This window comes from Gavia stellata, chromosome 5, assembly GCF_030936135.1.
Source record: "Gavia stellata isolate bGavSte3 chromosome 5, bGavSte3.hap2, whole genome shotgun sequence".
Taxonomy (NCBI): domain Eukaryota; kingdom Metazoa; phylum Chordata; class Aves; order Gaviiformes; family Gaviidae; genus Gavia; species Gavia stellata.
In genome coordinates this window covers 27,322,618-27,349,376 of record NC_082598.1, presented here as the reverse complement: position 1 = coordinate 27,349,376, position 26,759 = coordinate 27,322,618, and the positions used below count along the sequence as shown (strand labels likewise).

Below are 26,759 nucleotides of genomic sequence, written 5' to 3'. Positions count from 1 at the left end.
CTATTGTCAAATGTCAATGAAGAAGAAGTACGGTACAGTACAAAACCCAGAGACCAAAAGTAGCATTTAGCCCTGCTATTAAAAATGTAAGATGCTCATAATGGCTTCCTCCTCTAAAAGTAAGAGTTACTAAAAAAAATAAAATCTGTGTGAGGATTCAAGGAAGGAGAAAAAGCAGAGGCTAAAAAACCTTCAGCTTGAGTGTAAGTCACAGAGAATAAAAGGATGCAACTTGTCCTTAAAAAATATGTTCTCCTGTTCCCCGACTCCCTGCTACTTCTAGACCAGAACACACTGCCAACAGTCTTGGAATGCAGTAGTCCACTAAAGTATTTACTACTACAACATGCTTAGTAAGTGCTTTAGAAAGTGGAGGGGTAAAGGGTGAACACATCAAATACTGAATTCCACAGTGTATAAAGGAGACAGTTTAGACTTGAAATTGATTCATGGAGGAATGATAATCACTTCAGAATTTTACCTTTTATATAAAAACAAATTATACAGGAAAACATGTATTATTAGTGTTCAGCCAGCTTTGATTTAAAATACATTAGGATCACTCAGTATATTGGAACACTAAGACAATTTTTTCAAACATCACAAGTTTTACACAATTATGAGACATTGTGCAACATGTAAGCAATATTTCACAAAGCAGAGGGAAGTAGTTCTTTGAACACAATTTGAAAAAATAGAACTTGCAAGGCCAGTCTACAAAAATAATTTATTTTAAAAGACTACACTTTAATTGAAAAAAAGTCATAGAATATAACTACATTGTTACCTAAATCCTCACTCCTTTTCCTTAAAATCAATCTAAAAGAAACATTATGTAATTGCATTTGTGATAAAGAAAAAAATCGACTCCTCCACACTTCATAAGTTTTTAAATCTGAGGATTCTATCATGTAAATATATTAGCTAAACATTTTTCCCAAAAACACTAAAACAAAAAGTAAACTAAGTACTGGACCCACATCACCTCAAGTTTTAGACCATAAAGTCTAAAAGAAAAGTCAAAGAAAAAAAGCAGTAAAAATGATAAAACTGTTAAAAACTATCTGCAAATTATAATATTTATTAAAATGTAACAGCTTGGAATTATTTTTCCTTTCCAACCTGACAGGCTCAATGAATTCATATTTTCATCCAACTGCAAGACATGCAAACTTACAAGGTACTGCCTGCCTTTTTGTGGTACATCATCATCCAGGTCGTTTTTAAAAGTGGAACTGGGTCCTCAAACTCTGCAACTGTTATGTACCCAAAAACATTCAAGTTCTGGCATCTTAAATTTAACATATTGTGATGCTACAATCAGTAACGTAACTGGAAGACAAAGATCTGATTTTTATCCTGGAATACAAAAGGTGTGTGGATGGGTATGCTTCTGACTCAGATAAGGAAATTAAGATCAGAATTCAGACGAATCACATCTCTGATGAGTAACAAAACATTTTATAGGCTTTTGGAGCAGATGCCCTGTAAGAATATAAACTCATGCCTCCTCTTAAACAAGATACGGGAACACTTCAGTACTGAGATAACATTTACTAACCTCTCAGCGAAATGTCTGCCCTGCAAAGTGCACATTAACACTACTCATTCATCGGTAACTCTAGGATACAACGCACTTTTATCACATTGGCTGTCTCCACTAACCTCCCCAGTAAGAACATTTTCCCAGTTTTACTTCTCTTCAGGTTTTTAAGATTTCCAGAATAATGGGTTTATTAAAGTGTTTATTCAAATTCAAAATCCATGTAAATATTCTAGGAAGAAGGAAAGAGGTTATGCATTATCAGATTCCAGTGCTCTTCATGAATAAGACAAACATCAGCAGAGTGCATACTGAGATGAGATTAAGTTTACATGGAAGGGCAAGGAGAAAGGTAAATGACATAATGTGCTAAAATATGCCGTATTTACTTGATACAGTACACTTCCAAACTACCTTTAAACTGCATTTCAAATCATCAGACTTAAATATAATAACTAGTTCTACAATAGGAGAAAACCAGATAAAGTAAGCCTTCTTTTGGATTAGCCATAATAAGCTAATAAGCTATAAAGAAGCCACCGGTGAATAGGGATTATGGACAAGGATACTAAAGAGATCCCTTCACCCACAATTACTGTATGTGAAGTCCCGTCTGTAACTAAACTCTGGAATGTTTTTCTACTTAAAATGACCAGCATACGAAGTGCTTTGCAGTTGTCAAAAGGCATGCTTTTTTAAATTCTCATAATTCACTGGGAAGTCACACTTAGTATGAAAAAAACATTCTAAAAAGCTTTTAGTCAAATCTGGACATATTGCCCTCCACAATTATTATTTGCTGCAATGCTTATCATTTCATTTTAAATTGATTTTTGAAGACTTGTGTTTCATAACAACATTTCTTCTTTCAGCAAGTCACTCACTACTCAGCAACTGAGTCACTAGGAGGGTCTTATTACCACCTCTCACCCATAAGCAATTCTCATTTTACTGAAACATGTTGAAGTGTATAAAGGATTTTCCTCAGAGTTATTTATATGCAGTTATTTCACTTATATTTCAACTTGCATGATCAGTACTCGCAGCCTTATTAATAAAGACTGGGTCTCAAAGAATCTACTACAACTTGGGTGCCTACTGCAGAAAGCCTTGAGGCTAATTATATACAGTGCTAGAATTGCGCATTTCAAAGTTACAAACTCTAAGCACTTATCTCAGGATTGTTGAGGACCACTGATAGAATTACTTTACTTTCCCAAACAAGCAAGGTCAATTCTTAAAAAACACAAAGTAAGTGGTTTAGAATTCAGATAACAGATAATGTCTAGAGGTAAATAAATTAAAAATACAATGTATTCATTTGTTTAATTATAAATAGTTCTAATACATTTTTTAGTATTGTAACTTCCAACTACATCTCTTACACCTTCTAGCAAAGGCCATATCTAGCAATACAGCCTATTAAAAGTATAAAAAGCCAAAAATGCCAGGTAACTTTTAATAAGCACTATCATAAATATCTCCCAGATTACATCTGAAGATATTTACAAATAAGAACAACAAAATTTAAACAGAAGTAGTTCACTGAAATCTCTACACAGTAATTTCTTCACAGTAACTTAACGTACTCTGGCTAACCACATACAGCTGACTCCACTGAGGAGAAAAACCTTATTTTTCTGAAGTGCGGTTGGTAATCATAACGGTGGCAAACAGCATGTTTCCAGGTCATGGTACTTGAGAGAAGGCCAGTGCCTATTTGAAAGAATTTATCTCATAGAAAAGAAAAACTGTGAAACAATCACACAGTTGAAATATTACAATTAGTTTAAGGTCAGCAGGTTCCACTGGAACAAACTCTTCCTAGCTAATCTTAATATCTCCCAAGAACCTTTAATGATATCTTGAAAGAAACTAAAGAAGTGCAAACTGACTGCAAAGGGACACAAATGGAAAAACTAAGTGTGTTGTGTATTTTCAGGCAGCTATATTTGCCTACCTAAACCTCAAGTCTTAAGTCCTGAATTGCAATAAATATACTCTGACAGACTCTCCTGTGGAATTTAAGTCAAGCAGCTTTGTAAAATTCATTTTGCCATGGAAATTTTTGTCTGCGAGTCTCACGTTCTTCAGAAACAGAAGCAGTGCTAACAGTTCAGGAAGCCTACAGCAAAAGTAAGCAAGGTATGGTGCTGAGGTCACTGCAATTTCAGAAGCTTTTCAGCCCTTTACGTTACTTCATTCCAAAATGGTAGCAATCTGAAGATCTCTTCTGCCAAGTCTATAGTATTTCCAAATCCACATGACGAACATCAGGATTTCTTTGCTGAAATAAAATAAAAAAAAAAATTCTATTGAAAATATTAAAAACACATTTTTGCACATGGATACAAATAACATATTTCTGGTATGATGTTAGCAACTGGATAACAAATCCCCTTTTCTGGTAACATAGGGGCTATTTTAACATAGGGACTACTTTAAAATAAGGAATTGCTTCAACAAACATAGCCCATACTATAAGCAATTTTTTGAAGGCTACGTCATGTTTATTTGACAAATACTTTTCAACATCACAGATAAATTAGTTCATATGCTTTATAAAGTATGAAGCAGCTCTCTTGATTTTAAAAAGGAAGTTAGTTTTTATAAAACTAACTGTCCAAATAAACACATATGTATCTCACTTTAAGAAAGTTTTAACAGATACCTTCCTGGATAACGGGTAAGATTGCTGAAATAATTTGTTCTATGCCATTAAAGCTATTTATAAAGATTCAAAATACTGTTTCTATTACAAAATATGCATTTTCTGATATTGTAGAAATAAGTTATCGTCATTACATGGACTGTATAATCCATGAGAGCTTTACTGAAAGTCACCGACTTCAAAATCATCCAGCATATGAATCTGACTAGCATATTTAGTAAGGCTTATTCAACAGCAACACAATCACTGAAATCCCTGCTTATACCAAAAAACTATTTATGTTTATAAAATAATTAGTCATGATCCTACTCCTCAAAAACCATGAAGAACTGGATCTGCTGGTGCAATTAAACTAAAAATCAAAATAATATTTTTTAAACAGCATCACTCTAGGGATAGAAACTAAAACTAGAATATTTATCAAATATAATAAGAAGGAGAGACATGCTCTTGAGCAGTGTCTCCTGATGACTGGAAAAGGCAGTCATGACAGGACTGTATTTGTCTAGCAGTCAGTATACTTATAGTTCTGTACTCATGCCAGAAAAGGTAAGATTAATACCACAATACAAAATTAAAAATGGAAACAATCCTTCGTTGCATCAACCATAGGATATTTAAATCGCAGAATGAAAAAATAGTAATTATAAGAAAGTTATGACAGGCTTATCAAAGAAGTAAACACTGTACTGCTTCAATAAGAGCAAAAATGTTGAGTAAAGCCCTCATCACACACTGATATATTTGATACAATACTAAGTACCAGATTTTAAAAAAGCAAGAAAATAAAATTGAAATTTGCTTCTTCACAACCAAAACAGAATTCAACAGCCTGTAAAATAACCTGACATTCTGAGAATACAGTAACAAAGACACAATCAGGTCTCATTTCAGAAAAATATTTTTTTTCAGTGGCATAAAATTGAACTAAATACATAACAAATGAATCAATGGCAAAGTAAGGATTTGCTGCTGGTTAGAACCTAGTTAATGATACTACAGCAAGAAAATTTGCATTAGGATTATCAACCTTTTCCCCTCCCCCATATTCACAAACAAAATCCCAAAAAGCAGATGCAGTGATATTGTTTAAAATATATCACAGAAATAAGCACTCCCTAATAAGCAGCTAAATTTTACCTTTAGGTCCTTCTCAAGTCTGTCTACTTCAGCTCCCAGTGTGTCAATGATATTCTCACCATGCTTAAGCATGAAGGCTTCTAATTCCTCAAGCGTTTTCACTTGTTGAATTTCCTAGAAAGAAACCAAATTTAAGAGGTTGAGATGAGGGAAAGAAAAGAAAGGAATAACACTACAGAGGGTCCTGACATATTTCAAGTGGGGGAAAAAAACCCAAACAAAAAACCAAACACTTTTCAGCTTTTGCCATTTCCTTTCAAAATGTCATCTGTTCTTACATCTCAAAGACACAGAAGAGTAGCATCTATTAAATGAAAACAGCTGGCTTACCATTACACCTGCACTTGATATAAAACCTTCTTCTACCTTTAATGGCTTTCCTCCTTTATTTTCCAAATAAGCTTAGAGAATTTTATTCATTTTCTAGACGTTTCTGGGGTATCGTTCGCTCACAGCAAGGCAGAGCAGGGTACCCCTATGTATTCTTTCCTCACTTTCATACATTCCTGCTATTCCATTACACTGCTTACTCTGGGCATCACATTACCAACTCATCTGAAAATCCACAGGGATTACTATGAATGCTGCTGTAAATACATCTCCTCCATAATATCAAAAAACTTGAAGATAGTTGATAGGAACTCATAGCATACAAGACTGAAGGAATGAGGTTAAGGAAGACAGGATGCTATGCTCCACCCTCCCAAAAAAACACAGACATCAGAAGCACCAGAGCAGGTATTACAGCATTGTCATGAGCTTTCCTTAGAAGTCTCACACCAAGTTGGCCAGAAGTCATTTGCCCTGTATCATCTCAGCCATAGTTTAGGCGATACAGCTGCAGTATTGCTAACAGACAGAGTAATTATTAAATAGCTAATTCTTCTTGTGTATACAACTACAACACATCATCAATTTCCTCCCCACCCCACCACCCTCAACTGAAGAGGAATAATGCAATTGAGTGAGCTTAAAAGATATCGCAACCACAGTAACCTAAGACTACGATCAGGGCAAGTCTAACAAGAAAAAGAAACAAGATTAATCTGAATGACAGCATTTCAACAAATTTCATAACTTTAGGAAGAGTAATGTTGATAGCAATGCTAGTTGCATGAGCTAGTTATTTGAAAAACTATAGATCAAAAAGCAAGCTCCATGTCTGCCCTTGACTTCGGGTGGCTGAGTCCTGATGAAAGCGGCTATCCTTCAACAACGGTTTTATCAGTGATACAAGGTTACTCCATGAAACTACAATGACCTGTGTAAGAAACAGTTGCCAACCTAGAAACAATCAGGAAGAACTTTCCCAACAATACTAGTTGGAAGAACCAGCAAAGGTTGCATGCAATCGCCAAAGCAAAACAGTGGGTAAAGAACAAAAGCTAACAAAGCCTTTGAAAAGAAAAGTAGCGCACTAAACAGCTGCAACAGCAAAGCAACTGAGACTTGGCAATATAAAACCAAGCAAACCTGCAGTGCCTCAGCTGTACAAAGCTAATAGCACTCTTCCTCTCAAAAATGTATTAAACTGAAATCCAATACATGAACAGATCACTTATTGCACTCTATATATAATATACATACATTCTTATTTTGCCATTAAAGGGCGGGACTTTTTAAAAACTGGGACACTGACTAATGGTTTAAAAAATCACAGTAATTTAAATGTAAACTCAGGTAACTTCCAAGTCATGTTTAATGGACAGATATAAAATGCAGACATCTGACACTTTTCATTTTGAAAGGGCAGCAAAGAAAGAAACCTTGTAGGTACACAATCAAATGTATATAAGCAAGTTACTGGTGAAAATGGGTAAGCAAGCTAAACATTTTGCCCTCTTAAAACTCTCCTTGTAATTTAGATAAATTATTCCTTAATTCATAGCTTTGCCCTGTAGAATCCAGCTGAAAGCAGTTTTGCATTTCTATATATTGAAGAGAGGAATTAAGAAAAGATACTCTGAATGACACTAAAATCACAGACAGACACTTACTTAAGGGTGGTTAATTGTTAAACGCCGTCAAAATGCTAAGTCATGTGATGCAAACAATCCATATTCAAGCCTAGTCTGACTGGCAGGATCTGTAAACCGTACCACTGCATCTTCAGCACCCAAAGCAAATGGGTCTGCCAAAACAGATGGTTTTTCTCAGGTGACAGGCTTCCAGTTTTAATGAGAACTCTTGTAATTCAATAAAAATTTATTGGAATAATTATGTTCTCATCAAAATTATTAGACAAATCTGTATTTTCTAACAAAAAACTGAATTCAAAAAACCTGCCCTCCTCCTACCCAGGCCCTACTCAGCCCAGAAGCAGCTCCATTTCAGCAGCACATGATTCTGTGTACAGATATTTAACACACTAACACAAAGTGAAAACATATTCCACTTCTTCATTTTGAAGGATTGCAGATATCTCACCTACTTGAAAAATCTTGGGTTTAGACATACTTGAAATTGGAAAATAAATATCAAATACTGGAAGTTACAAAATAATTTTTTTAAACATACTTGTAGCAGCTGTTCAATGTCTTGTTTTTCCAGGTAAGAACGAGTAACAACCCGTCCATCAAAGTCTACTTCTGCCTTGAATCTCACTTTGCTCATTCCCATGTCTGTGGCTTTAACATCATGAATTGCTCTGAAACACATAATTTTTAAAGAAAATGTAGAACAACATAAAACAAACAACTAGCTAGTTTGACTTCTGATGTTAACAATATCATCACAGTAAAATGATCCTGTAATTTTGAAAGGCCACTGCCTTTGGCTAACATATCCTCAATTTTGCCACCAAACACTTCCATTAAATACTGATTTATATCAGTAACCGGTTATACCATTTCCACAGGTATCTGCTACACCAACACATCTATAAATGGCTTGCTGCAATAAAAGACAGACTACAAGAAGCACTGCAGATTTAGAAATAGACTAGTAGTGTTAGGGAAAAGAAAAAAAAAAAACCACACACCAAACCATCCCACAATAGAAAGTCAGACCTTCCCTATTCTGAGTTAAAGTTTTAAATTCAACTTATTCACTACTGCACAAAAGTTTTTGCGCATATACATGACACTATTTAATAATCTTTAAGTACCCTGAATTCTGAGGTCAGGAACAATAATCTATTGTCAATTACTGAAAGCTCACACTGCAATTATAGAAGTGTCCTTTCCTAGATAACTACAATTTGTAAAGGCATGAACTTTGGGGGAATCTTCTATTCAAAGTTATATTTGATATAAGAAAAAGTTATGGATATCGTGTTTGGAACTCATTTTTGAGCATACTGAATTATTGATCATGACTAACCACAATACAGCTGTTTGTAAATGCTGAAAAATGTATATTTATTTAAAGGTTCCTAATAGATACTGGAAGGTGAATGCTGCAATATATCTATATTCTGGTCCTTTGAAAACTTCTGTTTTTCTACAGCACAGTTTTGTTCCAGTTTGTTAGATAAACTCTGATGTGTGAATACAGGTAATAAACAAAAAGCCCTCTATTTTTTAGAGATAGTAAGATATGAAGCAAACTCAGGACGCAGACATATTGTGGTGCATTTCAACAGTGGAATAAATATAAAATAAAATCATAAAATAAAATACTCTAGTTTTTTTCTAATTGGATTAACACAAACTTAGTTTGTCTTTAAAGCCAAGTAGAATTTAAAACTGCCACTGCAGAGTAAGCTTCCACATTCTTCCATCAAGGCCAGAAAAAAAGTGGGGACTAAAATACGGGGCATAAATCACAAAAGTTTCAAATTTTTGAAATTCTTTCTCCTGACACTTCCAAAGCAAAACAAATATCTGAGGTCAACTATAAAACAGTCCAAAGACTTTGGTTTTATTAACAGAAAAAAGCAATCTTGACATTTTTTTAAATTCTAGCACAAAATTTAGATTCGGCAATAAAGATCACTTGATGGAAAGTACTAAACTTTTTTTCCCCTGTTCATTTTATGAAGTTGTGCAAGTTCACAGCATTTTTGAATTTAGCATGCCCTTTTTCTTAAGCAAATCTACTCTTCCCAACTAGAAATGTTTCTTCTCATATGAATGTTTATAAATCAGGACTAACTTCACAGGCAGTGCAGGAAGAAAGCAAGAAGGCATATATTTAGGAAGTAGCTTGCTAGAGTGAACAGCCAACAAAGAACAGGAGGCAGAAATTTAAGATGAACAGTCACAGGAAATGTTTCTGGAATATTTCTTGTAATACTCAGGGTGGAAGAGGGGTAAGCACATTAAAAAAGAAATGGAACATGAACTAAATACAGAGACACCAAAAAAATACATCTTAGTAAACATTTAAGCAGATTAAAAGAACCATCAGCTTAGTGGTAGCAATAAAGAATTTCCATCTCCAATCAAATTTACACAGCTATTCTGTGGGAAGCTACCAAATCAAAACAGTATTAACTGGAGTAACCTAACTGGCATCAAACCACCTCCTCAGACAAGAGGGTATTTAAGATAACGGATGTGGTTCAGTGAGGGTTATTGAAGAGAATTTGAATCCATGTGATTCAAAAATGTCGAAGATATATCAAGTGCCTACCAGAGCTAAGCAAGAAGACAAGAGATATTTGAGATTCTCATTAAGCAGTAACCTGATAAAATTCAGTGGAACGATGCATGTTCTGTAAATGTGAAGAAAAAAGTCACCTTACTGCTTATAATCTGTCCAGGAAAGATAAGACAGTGAGTCAGAAGGAGAAAAATCACTAATAATTCAAAAATACAAATATGTATGCTAAAACTTAAGCTACAAAGCTTGCTTATGGAAGCTTCTGGATGGCTAGTAGACACCATCAATTCAAACTAGGGAAAAGAGCAAGTTTCACATTAAAGAAAAATTTGTCAGAGGACATCTAGTTATTGGTTTTGTGCCATCAGTTGTAATACCTTTTTTTTTTTCCTCCAAACCAGAATTACAGATTTTCCAGCACAACAGTAGCACAATTACCCAATAGCTGTTACAATGAAGTAAAAATTAAAGATGAAACTGTCACTAAGAATAGTTTATGCCTAGGGATCCGTGATTATATTCCATAAGAACAAAATCAGGGCAGTCTGTACCACATCATGTATTTTATTTCACAGTTCTGAAAACCTTATCTCCTACACTTCAGTTAAACTGAACACAAGAAAGATTTACGCACCAAAGGTGTGAATAAGAGTTAAGAATGGAATGTTTGTATAGCAAAAAATAAAATAAAATCATTTTCCAGCTGAGAACAACTCTTACTGAAAGCCCATTCTGGATCACAAATAAAATAAGGGCTACAACTAGAAATTACCACACAAAATTAAAAGAAAGGGGAAATAAATAGCCATGGAAAAAAAAAAACCAAAACAAAAGAAACACCAAAAACCCACAACAACCAAGATCTAGCTGAAAAACGGATCAACAACACAGATTATTCTAGTAGTACAGCAGCTAGTATTGTCTGATAACTCAAATACTTTATAATTAGCAGCGGAATATGATGTTCAGGCAACCTACTGCTGGAAGAGTAAGTTAAGTGGTGGTGGTGCTGACGGGGGGTGGGGGGGGGCAGGGCGGGGGGGTGGAAATCAGAGCCTCTGGATCCTTTGGTCAATTTGGATCCAAAATACCTTCTGATGAATACTAAATGATTTCCTAATATATCCCCTTCATATTTGACAGAACACATCCAAAAATAAAGATTGCAAACCCTCCCTGAAAGAACAAGGGAAGACTGTTCTGGGAAGCAGCAACTGCAAAAAGGATTGCATTGAGAACTCAGATACAGTTCAATAGCTGAAAACCCTGAAAGGTTGAAATAAAAAGAGCAAATATTAGTCACAGATTTAAAGCAGACCAGTACTCAGGAGCTTTTGCTTTTACTTTTGGTGTCAGTAGGAAAAATGTAAAAGTAGGACATACTACTACACAACTTCATTTAAGAAAATGGGAGAGTTTGAATGTTCAAGAAAATGCTGAAACTCTTACAAGCCCAGAGCTATGTTGATGAAAATGTACAAGCAGCCTTTTGAAGAAATACTCGATGTTAAAAGACTTCTTCATTTCACAAGAAAAAGCTGACAACAAACAAACCAAAAAACCTAACTAACCAAAAGTTGGAATAAGAGAAAAAAAATTAGAGTAGCTTTTTCCACAAATTACGCCTAGTTACAAGCAAGGGTAATACACATTTACATCTCAGAGAATTTTGAGATCAAGACCAGGTGTCTTACCAGAAGATGTAAGTTAACCAAGCTCAAGATATTAGGCTTGTTACAAGAAGAACTTCGTCAAAGACAAAGCGTGCGCTAAAAGAAATCAAAGCAGATAATGTAACGGATCTAAGAAACAGATCACTCAAGACAAAGTACATACAGAAGGTCCTGCAAACAGTGTTATGAGAAGTACCTAAGTGTGTTTCAGCTTCTAACCTTAAAAGGAACACGCAGTTTCTTACCAAGTCTTCACTTTTTTTATTCTTTGTGCTTTTTTCAAATTAAGTTACTTGTTTTAAAAAAAAGTCTACTTGAGATGAACTAAGTCTGCTCTGTTGAGAAGTTATAGCCATCTACAAAATGGAATAGAATATAAAATGGTGCTTGGGATAGGATAAATATTATGATTCCAGCCTGAGACAAGCAAAAGCCACCTGCGCACTTTGGAAAAAAGAACTACAGAAGTCATGTACAAATAACCATGTGAACTCACCTACTCTAACACAGCACTGTTGACACATGCTCCACCGTTCAGACTAATCCATGGCCACCACAAACACTTTAACAGTTTAGTTACTGACATGTGAAAATTCTAACACAATTCTATTCCAAAATTGGAATCTTGTTTAGCTTCTGGAATGAAAGGCATGTTGTTCAGACCTGTTGCTTGCCACTGAGAAGATGCAGCACTTGGTTTCTTTCAAGTACTCTGGTGTTAACTAACGGGCTTGGGTTTTTTCCCCTCCAGAACTTGGTAATGACTACAAATAAAAAAAGCACTAAAATATTCCAGCTGATTTACACACAAATATATTCCTGAATAAAGATTAAGAAGAAAACAAAAAGGGTTTTGCTTCCAAATCAAAATTAATAGGGTTAAAGTAAGCTAAAATAGCTCCTTAAAAAGCATTTAAACAAGATTTCCGAATTCCAACAAGCTATAAGTTTATTTCACTACAAATTACAGATTTCCAAAAGAAAGATAAATTAGCACTGAGTTTATTCTGTAAGCGTCTAACATGCAGAATCTATTACATCATAATACTACTGCAGCACTTCACTGCCAACTTCTACAGAATTCCAGACGCTGAATATTAACAGTAACAGAATTTAAATAAAGTGTTAATAAACTATAAAAGCAACATTACAGTATCATTTAAGTGCTTGCATTTCATGCATTTGAAAATAATTTTAAGTTTGTGATGGCTTTCTCATTAAGTTGTTGTCAACTCCTGTAATTGATGTAACTGTTAGAACGTCTTTGCAATGTTATTTCAGCTGTGGAACATCTGAGAGGTACATGTATGCACGTACTGAAATTTTTAGCACAGAAGCAGAAGTTAGTAATAATTAAGATTCTAAAATCTCAAAACAGAAGAATCCACCCTGAAAATAATCAATCTCACCAGTTTTCTCTCATTTAAAGTACTTGAACTATATTTTCCAAATGTTATTTTCTTTCTTGCTTTTTGTTGTTCATAGTAGAGATTGAGATGTAAAGATTCTCACCTTACTACAGGATCACTTTCCAGTAACTCAGTGAGTCGCTGCAGTTGTTCAGGTTGAATGGATCGTCCCAGCAGGGCTTCAGTGTTCGTGTAGATGAGAAATGCTGACACAGTTCCTAACAAGGTTCCAACACCTAGAGACCCCACACTGTCATAATAAGGGTTTCCTAAACAAGACATGCCAAATTAGTTTCACAGAGCATTTCTAAAACATAGCAGATAATTCAGATTTCACACTGAAAAGAGTACATAGTTTTGGGGGTTTTTGGTTTTTGCTTTTGGGTGGGATTTTTTGTTTGTTTTGGTAGGGGTTTTGTTGTTGTTTGAGGTTTTTTTAATGCACTGGCAATTCTTTCCACCTGAGGAACAAGATGAAGCTGGAAAAAAAACACAAGATAAAGTCTCAAGTCCCTCCTCTCTCTTGTCAGCTATTTGGGTTTCTGTGTGTACATTTACCTTTATTAATATAAAAATATATACACCTAAACACAGGTAAGTAGCACAAAAGTCTGTGTTCTTTTATCAGTAACTCAAAAACTTGCAAGTATTAACCATTTCTGCAATACAGTACTTAAATGTTTTAAATACGCATTCATTCATATTCAGATTTGTAGAAACAGTAATGTATTTTTAAGTTTATGAAGGAAACTAGAGATGGAATAAAAAACTGAATTCTATGTAAGACATGAAACTTGCAGTTAACTCATTAGAAGCCACAAAGAAACAAAATTACCATATTTATTTTATTAAACAATTGAAAAGCCAAAGCCAATACTTAAAAGGGACAAATAAATAATCTTCTCTCTTTAGAAAACTTAACTATGCAGCAAAGACAGACTTTGAATCAGGTGCCATATAGATCATCCTACCTGCGTAAGTTAGGTTTGCCACACTGTTCAGGAGCAGCTATTGTAACCTGAAGATAACCCTACTACCACTACGCATCAAAAGGAAGGAAGGAACTGCTTCCTTAAATGCTCCCTGCGTGCACATGGAGCTGCACACCACTGAATAAGGAAGCTCAAATTATGTAATCCCACCATCGCACAAAGTGATTTACATAATTGACTACAATAAATATAGCTTTAGTAAAAAATACCTTAGTTTGTATGACAAAATAGCTCAAAAGGAAGTTAGACCCGTCTGCATGTACTCTTTCAAGCTTAACCACACCAATAACAGACATACAAAAAAAACTTTTTTTTTTAATTCTAAATATTTTCAACTCAAACTACTAGAAATCAGATCAGAAAACAGTATAAACCTCCAGAAGTTTACACAGTAAAAGTATCAGAAAAACAGCAGAGATGTATTTAAGTCAACCAATATAAACTAAATGCTCTGTGTTCATATGCACAAGAGGAAAGTCACATCCTGTTTGCATCAGTTTGAGCCGGAATTTTACCTGTTAAAGAAGTCAGACCCATACAGGTAGCAGCTACGGCCACACTCAGAACTGCTGCAGCATCCTCCAGTAACACCACATTTGTACTAGGATCACGACTCTGCACGACTGCGTATACAACAAAAAAAAATTACATTGCTCTGGAAAGCTTAACTTTACGACATTATGCACAGTACTTAAACTATACTAACACCAGCAACTTAAGAGAAAAATTTCCATAAGTATATAGGTATAAACTGAATTTCTGCCTATGCACACGCTTCTGAAAGCATTCGTAACTACACAGAATGAGCCCTGTGCCAGTTATGGAAGCTTCTCCAAAATGTTTGAAAAATTTAAAGGGGCATTTATCCTGAAAAATGCAAGTAGTTTAGTAAAAGTATCTAAGTAGTGTTACTTAAATCAACAGGTTTTCACCTAATTTGTAAAATGTATTTGTTACTAGAATACAAAACAGATCAATAAAGCAAGGGGAAAGGGAAAACAGACAAAACTGTTTCTATCATTATGCAAATACTGGTAAATAGATTCTGTTTTAAATAACCACATACCTTATTGCTATAATGACACATACCATATTGATAAAATGACAGACCCTTGGCTCGAGCACTCCTGCGAATTTCATTTATAGCAACAAGAAGGGTAGCTGAAACAACACCAAAGTAGTGGCTGAAAATGGTTAGAGGCAAAAAGACTTGTTTCCATTCTGAAAAGAGGGAACTTTTCTTTATATCATCATCAAGAAAGATCATCAAGAAAGCTCTGATTATTGACACTTTGAATAATGACAAAGCATACAGTTACGTTCTTTTCTACATGTGTCTCCCACACAAATTGAAAGTTATATTCACCGATAGCTTAACACCAAAAAGACATTCTACATATACTTTCCAAATGATGTGTTCTTCAACTTCTTATTATATAGACCAGTAAGAAAAGTTTTCCCACTCTTTTTGTTTGTTTGTTTACAATACAAGTATTTGCAACAGAGCTCAAAACTTTACTATGTAAGCAAGGACCAATTATTACTATAATTACTCACATTGTACTCTTAGATATTACAAATACTTAAACAGAAATATTTCTTGAAACTGCATACCTCCTTCAGATACCAATGACCCTGCTAAAATGCAGTATGCCTGTATAAAAAAAAAAGTCTCAATTATTATTTTATATGCATATTTGTACAGATATCTTCTCCATAGACTATCCAACCTCAGCATTCCAGAACCTCGTTACTCACTGTGCCGTGTAGCTGTCCATAAACAGAAGGCAACCAACAATATTCAAATTATGCAATATATTGCAAAATAGGAAAGGAGGACCTCTTGGGAGGTGTGAAGGGAAGATGCAGGGTTTAAAGAACAGTTCATTTTGCTATAAGATCAGCTATAGTCGAACATGATTTTTTTCTTAAAACACATTCTCATTAAGGATGGTTTGAGTTAATTGTGTTGGGATTCAAACTGACTCAGAAGTGAATTTCAGACTGCGCCATTACTTTCTATTAAGTCACCAGTGTTAGATACAATATCAAACAAGATTAGCTTACCCAGAGAAGAGATTCTATAGGATGAGGGTGGAGTAAACCTATGATCCCATGATACCAAGAAAGTCCTGCACCCATCATGAAAATGCCCACCCCACTAATCAGGGAGGCAATATAGCGCATGTTTGTGAAACCATACCTAGACGAAAACAAAGAGATTTAGGAAAATAAGATTCTGTATCTCTGCAAACATACCCACAAGTTTTTCCCATTAATTTTTACGTATCTGTAATTATCATCATATGACTGGGCATCTATTTAAGACAAAGCTGCTAAATCCAACCTAATCTAAGGAAAAAAACCACCTGGAAAAGGTTATCTAGTACACACAAGAACATCAAGCATAGATATTTTTTCTAATTCGTTTTTAACAAGCTATTTACACAGTTGTATTACTGTGACATTCATGTCACTTTTACATTTTATTGAAACACTACTTCTAAATTAAAACTCTAGCCTTACAGGCAAGCAGTCTACATATTTTATAATGCTAATTTAAAGGGAATAAAATTTCTGACATATTTAAAGTAGTTCAGCTAACTGCACACATTCAACACTTGCAGTTTTTAAGAGCAGTGGGAAGAGCTAAAGCAATATTAAAAGTGTACCTTTATTCCTTTTTTTGGTATTAACTACTACTACAAACAGTACATTTCTTTAGCAACATTTAAAAACCAATAGTACAAGACTATATTGAGGAAGAAGGGAAAAAAGTAAGAAAGGGGAAGGAAATACAACGAATACTTAGACAAATTTAAGATTAAAATATTTTTCAAATTACCTGATGCTCTTAATGAAGAAAAGCTTAACTAATTCTGTAAATTGGATGTATTTTGAACTAGTGCTTACAGTATGAATGACTTGCCCAAACATGTGAAGTGTAAAGCAGGTCAACACCAAGAAAATACCATGGAGAGTATAGCTTCTAACTTTCATGAAGTTCTAAGAACTTATCAATAATATCCCTATTACTCAGATAAAAACAAAGAGTCATTTAAGTCAAACACATCTTCTTATCATACAAGTAGCTGCCTTGCAGAAAAGCACTTTTTGAAAATAGGAAGAGGATGGTATTTTTTATTTTAAAAAAATCTTGTCATTCACATGAACAGTGTTTAAAAAGGAAGTAAATCTATCCATTGGAAGAAGCAGAAGAGCCCAGCATAACTTAAAGAAATAATATCAATTAAAATAATACACATTAAAAAGCATACCACAAAAAAAAAAATATAACATGCCTCAAGCCACTGAAGCTACAACTCCTGCAGTTTGGAAGAAATCCCTTTTCTTATTTTACCTATTTTTTCTTATTTTATCTATGGTAAAATCAGAAACAATGCATTTCAAAAATTATATGAAGCAGGAGATTAAAAAGAACAAGGTGACACACAAACAAGAACTGATCTTACTCCTATATATAAATTACCAAAATCATTATTTACTCAAAAAGCTTACGGATGACTAGGGTCAGGCGTCCTTGCAGACTGACTGATGCCCAAAGCTAGCAATGCCTATTTAGGACAAAAGGAAAAAACCTTTGTTAAAAAAAAAAAAAAGTATAAGCATTCTATATCAACTGAACTTGAAAGACAAAGGCAGATGCAATTTGCTGATCTGCACATATGTTTTGTTACTTTTATTAGAGCTAGAATATAATCTTAAAAATCTGTCATTTGAATCTACCACCCCAAAAAAAGTGTTACTTATACCTATATATTATATATAGGTAATTATATCATGTGTATGTATATACATATATATATATATAATTACTGTTATTTATAATTTTAAAATTGCAACCAAAAGTGAACATTACATGCAATCACAAGTGTTGTTGCTCTGCTTCAATGTGAAGGAATGAAGTTGTTCAGGGAACAAAGCTATTTAAATAAATCCCTCTTGAAAAGACATTATACAGAGACTATGGTGATGGCAGACTACATTTAAAGCAGTAATTTTACAGTGCAGCTTCTTTCAGCAGTGAACTTCGCATTCTCCAAACTAAAGAAAAAAATTATTTTGAAGGAAGAAATAAAAACCTCTTCCTATCTAAATGGCCTATTTGGGATATATTTAATCAGGCATGTATTAAACTATTGAGACATTAAGTTACAAATCTAGACCTCAATTTTGCAAAGCACGTGCTTTGTTTTAGGACTATGAATTACTGAAACATCATAACAAGTATTAAAATTTAGACAATTGAGTCTTCACAGCAGGAAGCTGCTTTGATGCAGCAAGGTTTCTCCTGGGTTTTTCCCAAAACCACATACTTGAATATTCGAGCAAAAACCCCCGCATTTCCAGTGGAACATCTAATGTTCACATTCAAAAACCAGAATAGCTCTTTCATATATAAGTGGAAGATAATACCACTATCAAACTTGGTTCACCTATAAATTGACACACTTGACCAGATGAAAATCACACACTTTAAGGCTGCCTCCCCATAAATTTATCAGTTGAGTTAGTAGCACCCCTGTCTTCACTTTACAGCTTGAACAGCTGAAAGGTTGTGTAAAACCATTTACAGAAAAATAGCAAACAAAATGTGAGTCCTTAACTCAGTCCTTCCGGACAGAGTAGTATAGTAGGTACAACTGAAGCAAAAAGGTAGCCAAAATTATGTTAAAATGCTTTTTAAGATATTAAGCCTGCTCTAAGGTTCCATACATTCCTCAAATTTGGAGGTGCAGAAGACTGTTGCATTTCATATGAGTCACAAGCTATCCAAGGAGTCCTCTTGCTTGAGCTGCAGGAGGGTTTCAGCCACTCATCTTTAAGTACTTTTTTTGTTTCCAAAGCCTTGCTATATCAAAAACTGCAACAAGAAAGATTCTTTCTACACTGGGAGAAGGGGAAATTTCCAGGTCTCATAATGTATGCTTCAAGCATACCGAAGAAAATAGTGGAAAAAACAACATTAATTTTGTCCCTGCACACTAATATTACATGGCCAGCTCTGAGTCTGCCACACCACCTATCAAAGTAAGTGTGCCAGGTATGTGGCTACCTGTGCTGTGAGAGGCTGCTAAGGTAGTCTAAGAATAGAAAAAGAAACAGAGATGCTCAAATTCTCATCATTATTCTATCAAGAGATGACTAAGCAACAAAGTCTGTCATTCTGTTACAATAACTGACAGGAAAAGTATTTCAAGTTAACATTTAACCAAAATAAGAAAGTGGTATACTTTGTACATCATCTTAGTTTCAAGTTCCACTTATGATCCATGAGGTAGCTGAGTATAGTTCTACTTACTACAACCCCTCTCTTTCAAGTCATTTCTAAAAAAACTTAATAATATACATTCTGACTTGTCTCATTCTTACATTAGTACAGATTAAAAAACACCCAATTTTAATTTTTTTATTATCTGGACAGGCACTTGATAATACTTTAAGATGACCAATATATCATTCTTCTCTGAGAGGGGCAGGGAGCAAGGCAGAGAAGAACGAGCATGTAACCCAATTTACCGAGATTTTGTTCTGACACCAATTCCTAAAGGTAAGGCTGGTCACACTATACATATGCATTGTGACAAACAAAATTAAGCCTGTCCTGGAACTTATTTCCTAATGTTCGTATATTTGACTAATATTATAACCCATTTAACCTTTTTTGATGCACCTTCATCTTGACAGTTATAGGGAAAATAAATTGCAACTGAAGTACAGAACAATCAATTATATGAAAAACCAATAGTTTAGAAAAGAAGAACAGAAGTAATTGGGCAGTTTGAAATAATGTAGATGTATTACAAATATAATAATAGTCCAAATACCATTCAAATATATTTTATTTATAATTACAAGTGACTCTTTCTAGACTCCTTCTGCATTTAAGGCTTGCAGACTACGTCAGTTATTTTACTGTTAGCTTATAAAACCTCCATCAAATTACTGGCATCAATATAAAAAAAATGAAAGAGCAGCTAGATAAACCTATATAAAACACTAGTTGAAACCACTAGTTTTGGCAAGTAAATTTGCAAGAGTAACAACAGCTTTACACTCAGATTGGGTAACAGCAGAAAGAGTTCTGGGCTTAGCAATATTTCTAAAATTATATTAATTTCTGACAAAATATGCCTTCATCTGCCTACAGTTTGATAAAAACTGTATATAACAATAGCATTACTTTGTAAGTGAGATTCACTTTTGTCTCTGGGAAGCTAAAAATTATACATGTATACTACACACACAGAGAAAAAGAGTACCTCCTCCTCCCACTGCATGCACACAGAGCTTGTCACACTCTGGGCAGGCTTTGTAATCTGAATGACTGAAACCAGAAATTATTTACTAATGAAGTAAAACACAAAACCATCCTCTCCCAGATGAAACTGTTTATTTAAAAAACACCTTTAAGACTGTTTGCCTCAAAATTATTTCAATGGTCATTACGTAAAGTACTAGCTTTTTTTCCTCCTAGAATATATTACTATTAATTCTAGGAAGCATGTAAACCATACAAAACAGTACAAAAATGATTACAGGTATTAAACTGGAAGAACACTGTAAATACACACCACAGCAGAATATGAGAGTCATTTTTAGTAAGAGTTGTGGCTAATAAACTTGGAATTTCTAGGCTTCTCTACAATGCCACTGTTACCTATGAAAAAACTTTGTAAAGAAAAACAAAAGTATTTTGCCAGTCTCCTAAATAAAACACTTTTCATTTCTCTGGTGTTTACTATTTAGACAATATAGGCAAACTAAGGAACACTAGTAGACTGAATTATTGCTTTCTTATAAAGTATCTGTCTTGATTCCTGAAAAATTATTAGAAGTGCTTAAGCAGAATGGAAAAAAATACTCACCTGGTTACATGTGTCTGCTAGAGAATGTATGGCTTCTGAAAACATACTTGCTGAACCCGTGTAAACCCAAGCAAGTAGCTTAAAGAAAAAATTCAAGCCGTTTCTGAAAACAAAGAGAAGAAATAAGCTAAAGAACAACACAATATTTGGTCTTTGATATTTTCAGTAAAACCACAAGTGCTGTATAATCATGCATTACCTGCCAGCAAGTGATGAAACCAAATATCGGTTTCATCATTAGCAACCTGTACAGGCAGATAAGGCATACACATTTTCTGCATGGTTACTGTTAAAGAGCCCTTTCAGCTAAACTTGATATGTAAAGACACAATTTATTTTTCCAAAACTGTTAACTTCTAAGCAGTCCTGCATAAGTTACACCTCCTGAAAAATACCATCACATTCACTACTCAGAACAACTAATTGCCTACCAGTGGGAGAATACAAGCCTTAACAATTTCCTTTTCTCTTTCTTCAATCCTTTGCATCCTATACATCCCCTCCTAATACTGGAGTGCAAGGTTCCCCACCTCAATCTCAGCTTGGGCAATTCCCAGTAGGATATAAATGTAAGACAACAGACAGGAAGACAAGGCTGTCATTAGATTATGCTGTAAAAATCATCTATGGAACTCTTCCATTAAGATGTCCAGTGTGAGTTGTCAAGTCTTTTTTAGGTTACGAGCTCACTAGAGCAAGCATTGTGTTATGTTGTACAGAGAAAGGTAACTGTTAGCACTAAACTCCAAGTCTACATTCTCACTTCAAACATTTATTATCAGAATCAGTAGGTTAATTGGTACAATCATATTGCAAAGAAAAATCAGACTAGAGGATTAAAACATTCTCCTCTATTTTTTTTAATATATTTGAGTTTAGCTTATTGGCAATTTTCAGAAGTATTCAAATGAAATTAAACATTATAAATAAATAAGTATTAACAACATCTTGTAGTTGCATTTGAAAAACCACATGCCAAGAAATTATATTTAAGTTAGAGGAAGCACAAGTCCAGCCCCTTGCCATACACAAATTATGTAGTTGATTAAATAACATCCATTTCCAAGATCATCTTTAAAGAACTTCTTTGAGAGTACATCCACTTCTTCAAGCAAGAGGTAGCACTGTTTTCTATACCTCCTTCCACCCAAGGATCTGAACGTGCTTTAAAATTTTTAATTTAGTCTCGTTACCTCATGAGATGGTGAAGCATCACCATAATTTATAGGTGGGAAGAGAAAAAATGCATGTTAGTGGGTAACTTAAAAAGAAAGGAAGGCTGCTGTAACACTAAACCGTAATTTAAACTCCCTGTGTTAATTTCAAGTTCTTCCAACTCACAGCATAGTGCATCTTTAGCATAGAAAGAAAATGAAACAAATTACAGTGGGATTTATGAGCACAGTATCTTGACTTTGGTATTGTTATTCTCAATGTTGTATTAATGGAGCTGACAGCTTATATGAAGGTACAATTCAGCTGTGGGGCTGCCACCGGTTCAGATGACAAAACAGGCACTCAGCTGATACTTTATTTCACCCCTACAAATTCCAAATTTGTGGGGGGATTTGACATCCTAGAAATCTAAAAAGAAACCACACTAAGATTTTCAAATGTCAGGCCCAGCAAAATCAATCTGTTAATGATGGACAGTAAGTTAAAGACATAGCATAGAAAGATGAAGAGTGCTACACAGGAAACAATTACAAAAATCCTAGTGCGTCTACAGAGTCATCAAGGCTATTTGGTGTTTCCTGTCTGACTAGATGTTCACGTCAATATAAGACAATAGATAAAAGTAAATTTTGCAGGAAAAAAGGTCATGTTTTTACTGCAAGTAAAATATATATTGCTTTAAAAAACAAATTCACCACTGCATTTGAAAGTAATAAGCCCTATGAAAGCCTAAATTCTGTTGAAGAAATACTACAAACATTTTAAACAGCAGAGAAAAATTAATCCAAAACCAGCAGATTCTGAGAAGGCAGCTAAAATACTCTGAATCAGTTTGAAACAAAGTTATCTTCTACATCAGTGACCACCAATTCAGAAAGTATTTTCTCTGTTGTACTGAAATGAACTGAACTGACTGATTCAGCTACCTCATTTCTATCTGCATGAACCTGAAAGAGTAGGAAATCTTAACAGAACTTAAACCAAAGCTAGGTAAAGTCTGAAAAAGATTTATTGCAATGTTTTGGACATCATGCCAAGAAATAACAAAAAAACCACCCCAAAACCCCATGATTCATTAGGTACAATTCTCTTGCTTATTAAACCTACTACTATACAGCATTTTCTAATAAGCCTCTCTTCTGCACCTAGAAAATAAGCAGTTTCATTCAACCCAGCTGTTTTTAAGTGTATTACAAAGTCCACATAGGAGGCAGACATTCACCAACAAAATGGGGAAAAAAAGCGTTGAAACAGATATCTATCTTCCTTGCTGTCACAAGTCTTGTCAATTTTAGTGTAAAGTCCAAATTCATTTGGTAACTTTAAAATGTACTGATACATGAACAGAATCAGCCTTTCTTTGAAAAAAAAATATACAAATGCAAAAGTAGATCAAAATAAATTATTCCAATCAAGGTTCCTTAAAATTAAAACAATTAAAACAAATTCAAATAAATCTATCCTGACTGAACTGTAAACTTGAAAAAATTTAAGGGCATTAATACTTGCTTTTACATATTTATCATTCCAAATTTGTTTCAAAGATAACCACCTCAAAACCCCAAGATGTATATGGGGAACATGAATTACAGGGAACTGAGAAATATATATAGGCAATTGTACCATCATGTGAATACCCACTTTTTATACTCTACCTTACAGCATAAAATAATGGTCTAGAAGGACCTGGTCTTATTTACACAACCATCCCTGTATACCTACATAAAATATATTTACGCTTTTGAAGAAAGGAGAGTAAAAAAAATAAATGTCAAAATTAAAAAAAAAAAATCGAACTGAAAATATTCAGATCCATGATGACTCTATGGAAAAAAATCTATTTAGGCTCTAGATTTGAGAACTAAACACATTTCATCACATCTATTTCAAAAGAAGCAGTAACATTACTAACATCCTTGACCACTAGTATTTTTTTTAAAATATCATATACCGTGCAAACTTTGTATTGTTTAAAAGGTAAAGCATTAGCATGACAATGAAATCACTTCAGAAATGCCAGACTCTGAAGAATGTTTTGCTAATAACAGATCATTCCCTTTTTGATAAAAAAACATTACCTTCCTGTATTTCTCTAACAGAGCTTCAAAGTTTTTCCTCACACACCGAATTCTATTAACAACACAGAGTGTGCCAGTGCAGCTGATCTATACCCTCACACATGGATCCGTAGAGAAGAACTCTGCTTTTCACTGAACCACATTTCATCCTTTGTGAGGAAGCCTGAAGTTTGTGAAAAGCCTACCAAATCATTCCAACTGGAGAAGTTAAGACAGACTGGCCTTTCTTGACCCAAAACCAGAAGCCATTAAAAATCATGCTGGTGTCAAGATGATCAGGGCCACACACAAAGTAGCACTGATGGTGGCCTTGACTTAAATCTGTAAAAAGTCATCAAGTATTTGAGGGCCACAAGATCCTTTAACTTCTAAAACAGCTCCACAAAAAGATGACTGAGCAATGCAAGAGGCTCTACAAACTTCTGCTGGCCTGGCTGCCAGGCATTCACCTATAAAAGTACCTAATCATCCAAAAAATATTTATGAAGTGAAGAGAGTGCAATGTTTATAGCAATGCCCTATTTACAAAGCAGGAGGAAAGGTCCATTTTTCTAGATCGTTGTAAGAAAGTGAAGGAGGTGGAAATGACCGTACAACATCCCCCCTTTTTTCTTTTTTTCATTAGAAACATCTGTACTAGCAGTTCTTATATTTTTTTTAACTTAGAAAGCTCTGAATAGTTACTAGTAGAATACTCAATAAAGAAAGAGGGAGGTTTTCAGTCAAATGAGCTTTGTGGGTTTTTTCCCCCCAAGCAAAAAGCATATAGTTTTCCAGGAAAACTCAAACAGTTATTTCCTGATCAGAATGTTGTTTCCTGTGCCAAAAAAGCATTTTCCTTATGTTTCTATTTTGCTCCCTTATATCAACAGTGTCTTAGTAAATATATACCTTTTACAAAATCAAACTTTTAAAAATTCACAGGTTTTATGGCAAGTAAATTTTAGCCATCATTTCCTGAGAGAAACTTAGCACACTTCTGTGTATTTCATGCCAGATAGTCTCTGTGTTCATCTGCTTTAAATCAGGATCATTAGTTTAGTTTTGTTTCATTCAAACTTATAAGACATGTGAAAGGCTAAAACCTCCTAAAATATCCCTTTTTCAGTTAGAGAGGAAAAGAGCTGAATAACAGCAGAAAGAGAAAAGTTAATTCTTTTCTGTTGGTTATATGGAAGATTGTTTAAAACACATGAAAAGCTTCCTCTCAAGAAGAAGCAAGAAAAAAGGACAACTTCAAATGCCTGCCTCTCCATGTCCTTCAAAATTTTAGTTTTTACATTAATAAACTGTTTAGTCTGATCAACTTTAAAAAAATTGCTCTTCTGTGATCAGAGATATATTCTGTCCCTGATCTCTATATACTGATGAATGTATTTACCTAAACTCTCTCACACCAACAATGAATAAACAAATATATTAACTTCAGTTACGGAGACACAGGTATCTTTAGCTTGAATACACAGACTGTTCTCATTTCCAGGATAATAAAAATAAATTGGTTTATACTTGCATAAACAAAACATCTATTTTTTTTAAACTTACATGCAAATAGCTACCATTACCACCTTCCCTGGTCCCTTGAAAAACATAGCTGCTGCACTGGAGCGTGGCTACACAAAGAAATAAGAGATTATTAAAATAAAATAACCAAATCTTGACTTCATAAAGGACCTATCATACAAATTATTAAATAAAAAATTTGCATTGCCCTGTATTGCAAAAGTGAAGCTACAGTCCTTGAAGCCTACTACTGAACGCTCACCCGAACTGCAGTTGGGTCTACGCATTTCTACAAATGGATAGCTATAAAAAGGATACACTAACAAAGCCTCCAGCAGGGGCCACTGCAACCATAAGGACAGGAGCCAGCTGTGCAGCAGAAAGATTAAGAAATCATGCTACCACAGCAGACACCTGGATCTACAGAAAGGGTCCGCTTAAGCAAAGAGGAAGGGCCAGTAGGGCATAGAGCAGTGTTAATGTTTTGGTTTTCTGCCTTAAGAAACCTATTTCATTTCTTTAAATTCACAATATATTTACTATACATGTTTATAGGCTATAGATGAAATCAGAAATACAACTGCAATTTTGCTAATAAGGCAGCAATTGACTAAAAAAAAAAAACGTTACTGGTGGATTACACTGCCACAGTAGGAACCCATTTAAACTGGCATCATAACATTTACCACTGCATTACAATCAGAGAAAGATCTGGTATATTACAGTGCAAATAAATCTTCCAATAATATTCAGTTAGTTAAGCTTATGCAACCGTTTCACAATTTTTTCCTTCAAAAGGTATCATAGTACATCTCATGGCATTTTTCTAGCCAAAAACTTTAAAATATCTCTTACCTTAGTATTTCCAAAGAACTCCTTGTATTCCCTCAATAGCCTTTGGTTTCTAAATAGATCTGCAGTACAAAATTGTTATCATGAACACATACTAGTAACCAGCAGTTTCAGAAACTGAAGTCTATTTTTAATACGCAGTAGCCAACTTCTAGTAAGAGCTACCTGGTCTATCTTTCTTTGTGAAAAACTCCTCTCCTGGTAATGCTAATCAGAAACACATATTGTTATATACTCACGTAAAATGCCAAACACAATCTGTTTTGATCCTATACATCATTGCCATT

The 26,759-nt window shown here is 34.4% G+C and overlaps 1 protein-coding gene across 1 annotated transcript in view; it reads right to left on the bottom strand.

The window, feature by feature from the left end:
* Window positions 1–1,581: 1,581 nt before the first annotated feature.
* The window catches only part of SLC30A9 (solute carrier family 30 member 9), a 36,471-nt gene continuing 11,293 nt past the window's right edge, over window positions 1,582–26,759 (bottom strand). The window contains exons 7-18 of the mRNA XM_059817648.1: window positions 26,476–26,534; window positions 25,663–25,730; window positions 20,864–20,966; window positions 17,493–17,548; window positions 16,041–16,176; window positions 15,588–15,627; window positions 15,063–15,134; window positions 14,489–14,596; window positions 13,085–13,250; window positions 7,872–8,001; window positions 5,355–5,468; window positions 1,582–3,830 (exon numbers count right to left, since the gene is read on the bottom strand). Of these exons, the coding sequence (XP_059673631.1) occupies window positions 3,786–3,830; window positions 5,355–5,468; window positions 7,872–8,001; window positions 13,085–13,250; window positions 14,489–14,596; window positions 15,063–15,134; window positions 15,588–15,627; window positions 16,041–16,176; window positions 17,493–17,548; window positions 20,864–20,966; window positions 25,663–25,730; window positions 26,476–26,534 (1,097 nt within the window). The 3' untranslated portion in view covers window positions 1,582–3,785. The remainder of the gene's footprint in view (window positions 3,831–5,354; window positions 5,469–7,871; window positions 8,002–13,084; window positions 13,251–14,488; window positions 14,597–15,062; window positions 15,135–15,587; window positions 15,628–16,040; window positions 16,177–17,492; window positions 17,549–20,863; window positions 20,967–25,662; window positions 25,731–26,475; window positions 26,535–26,759) is intronic.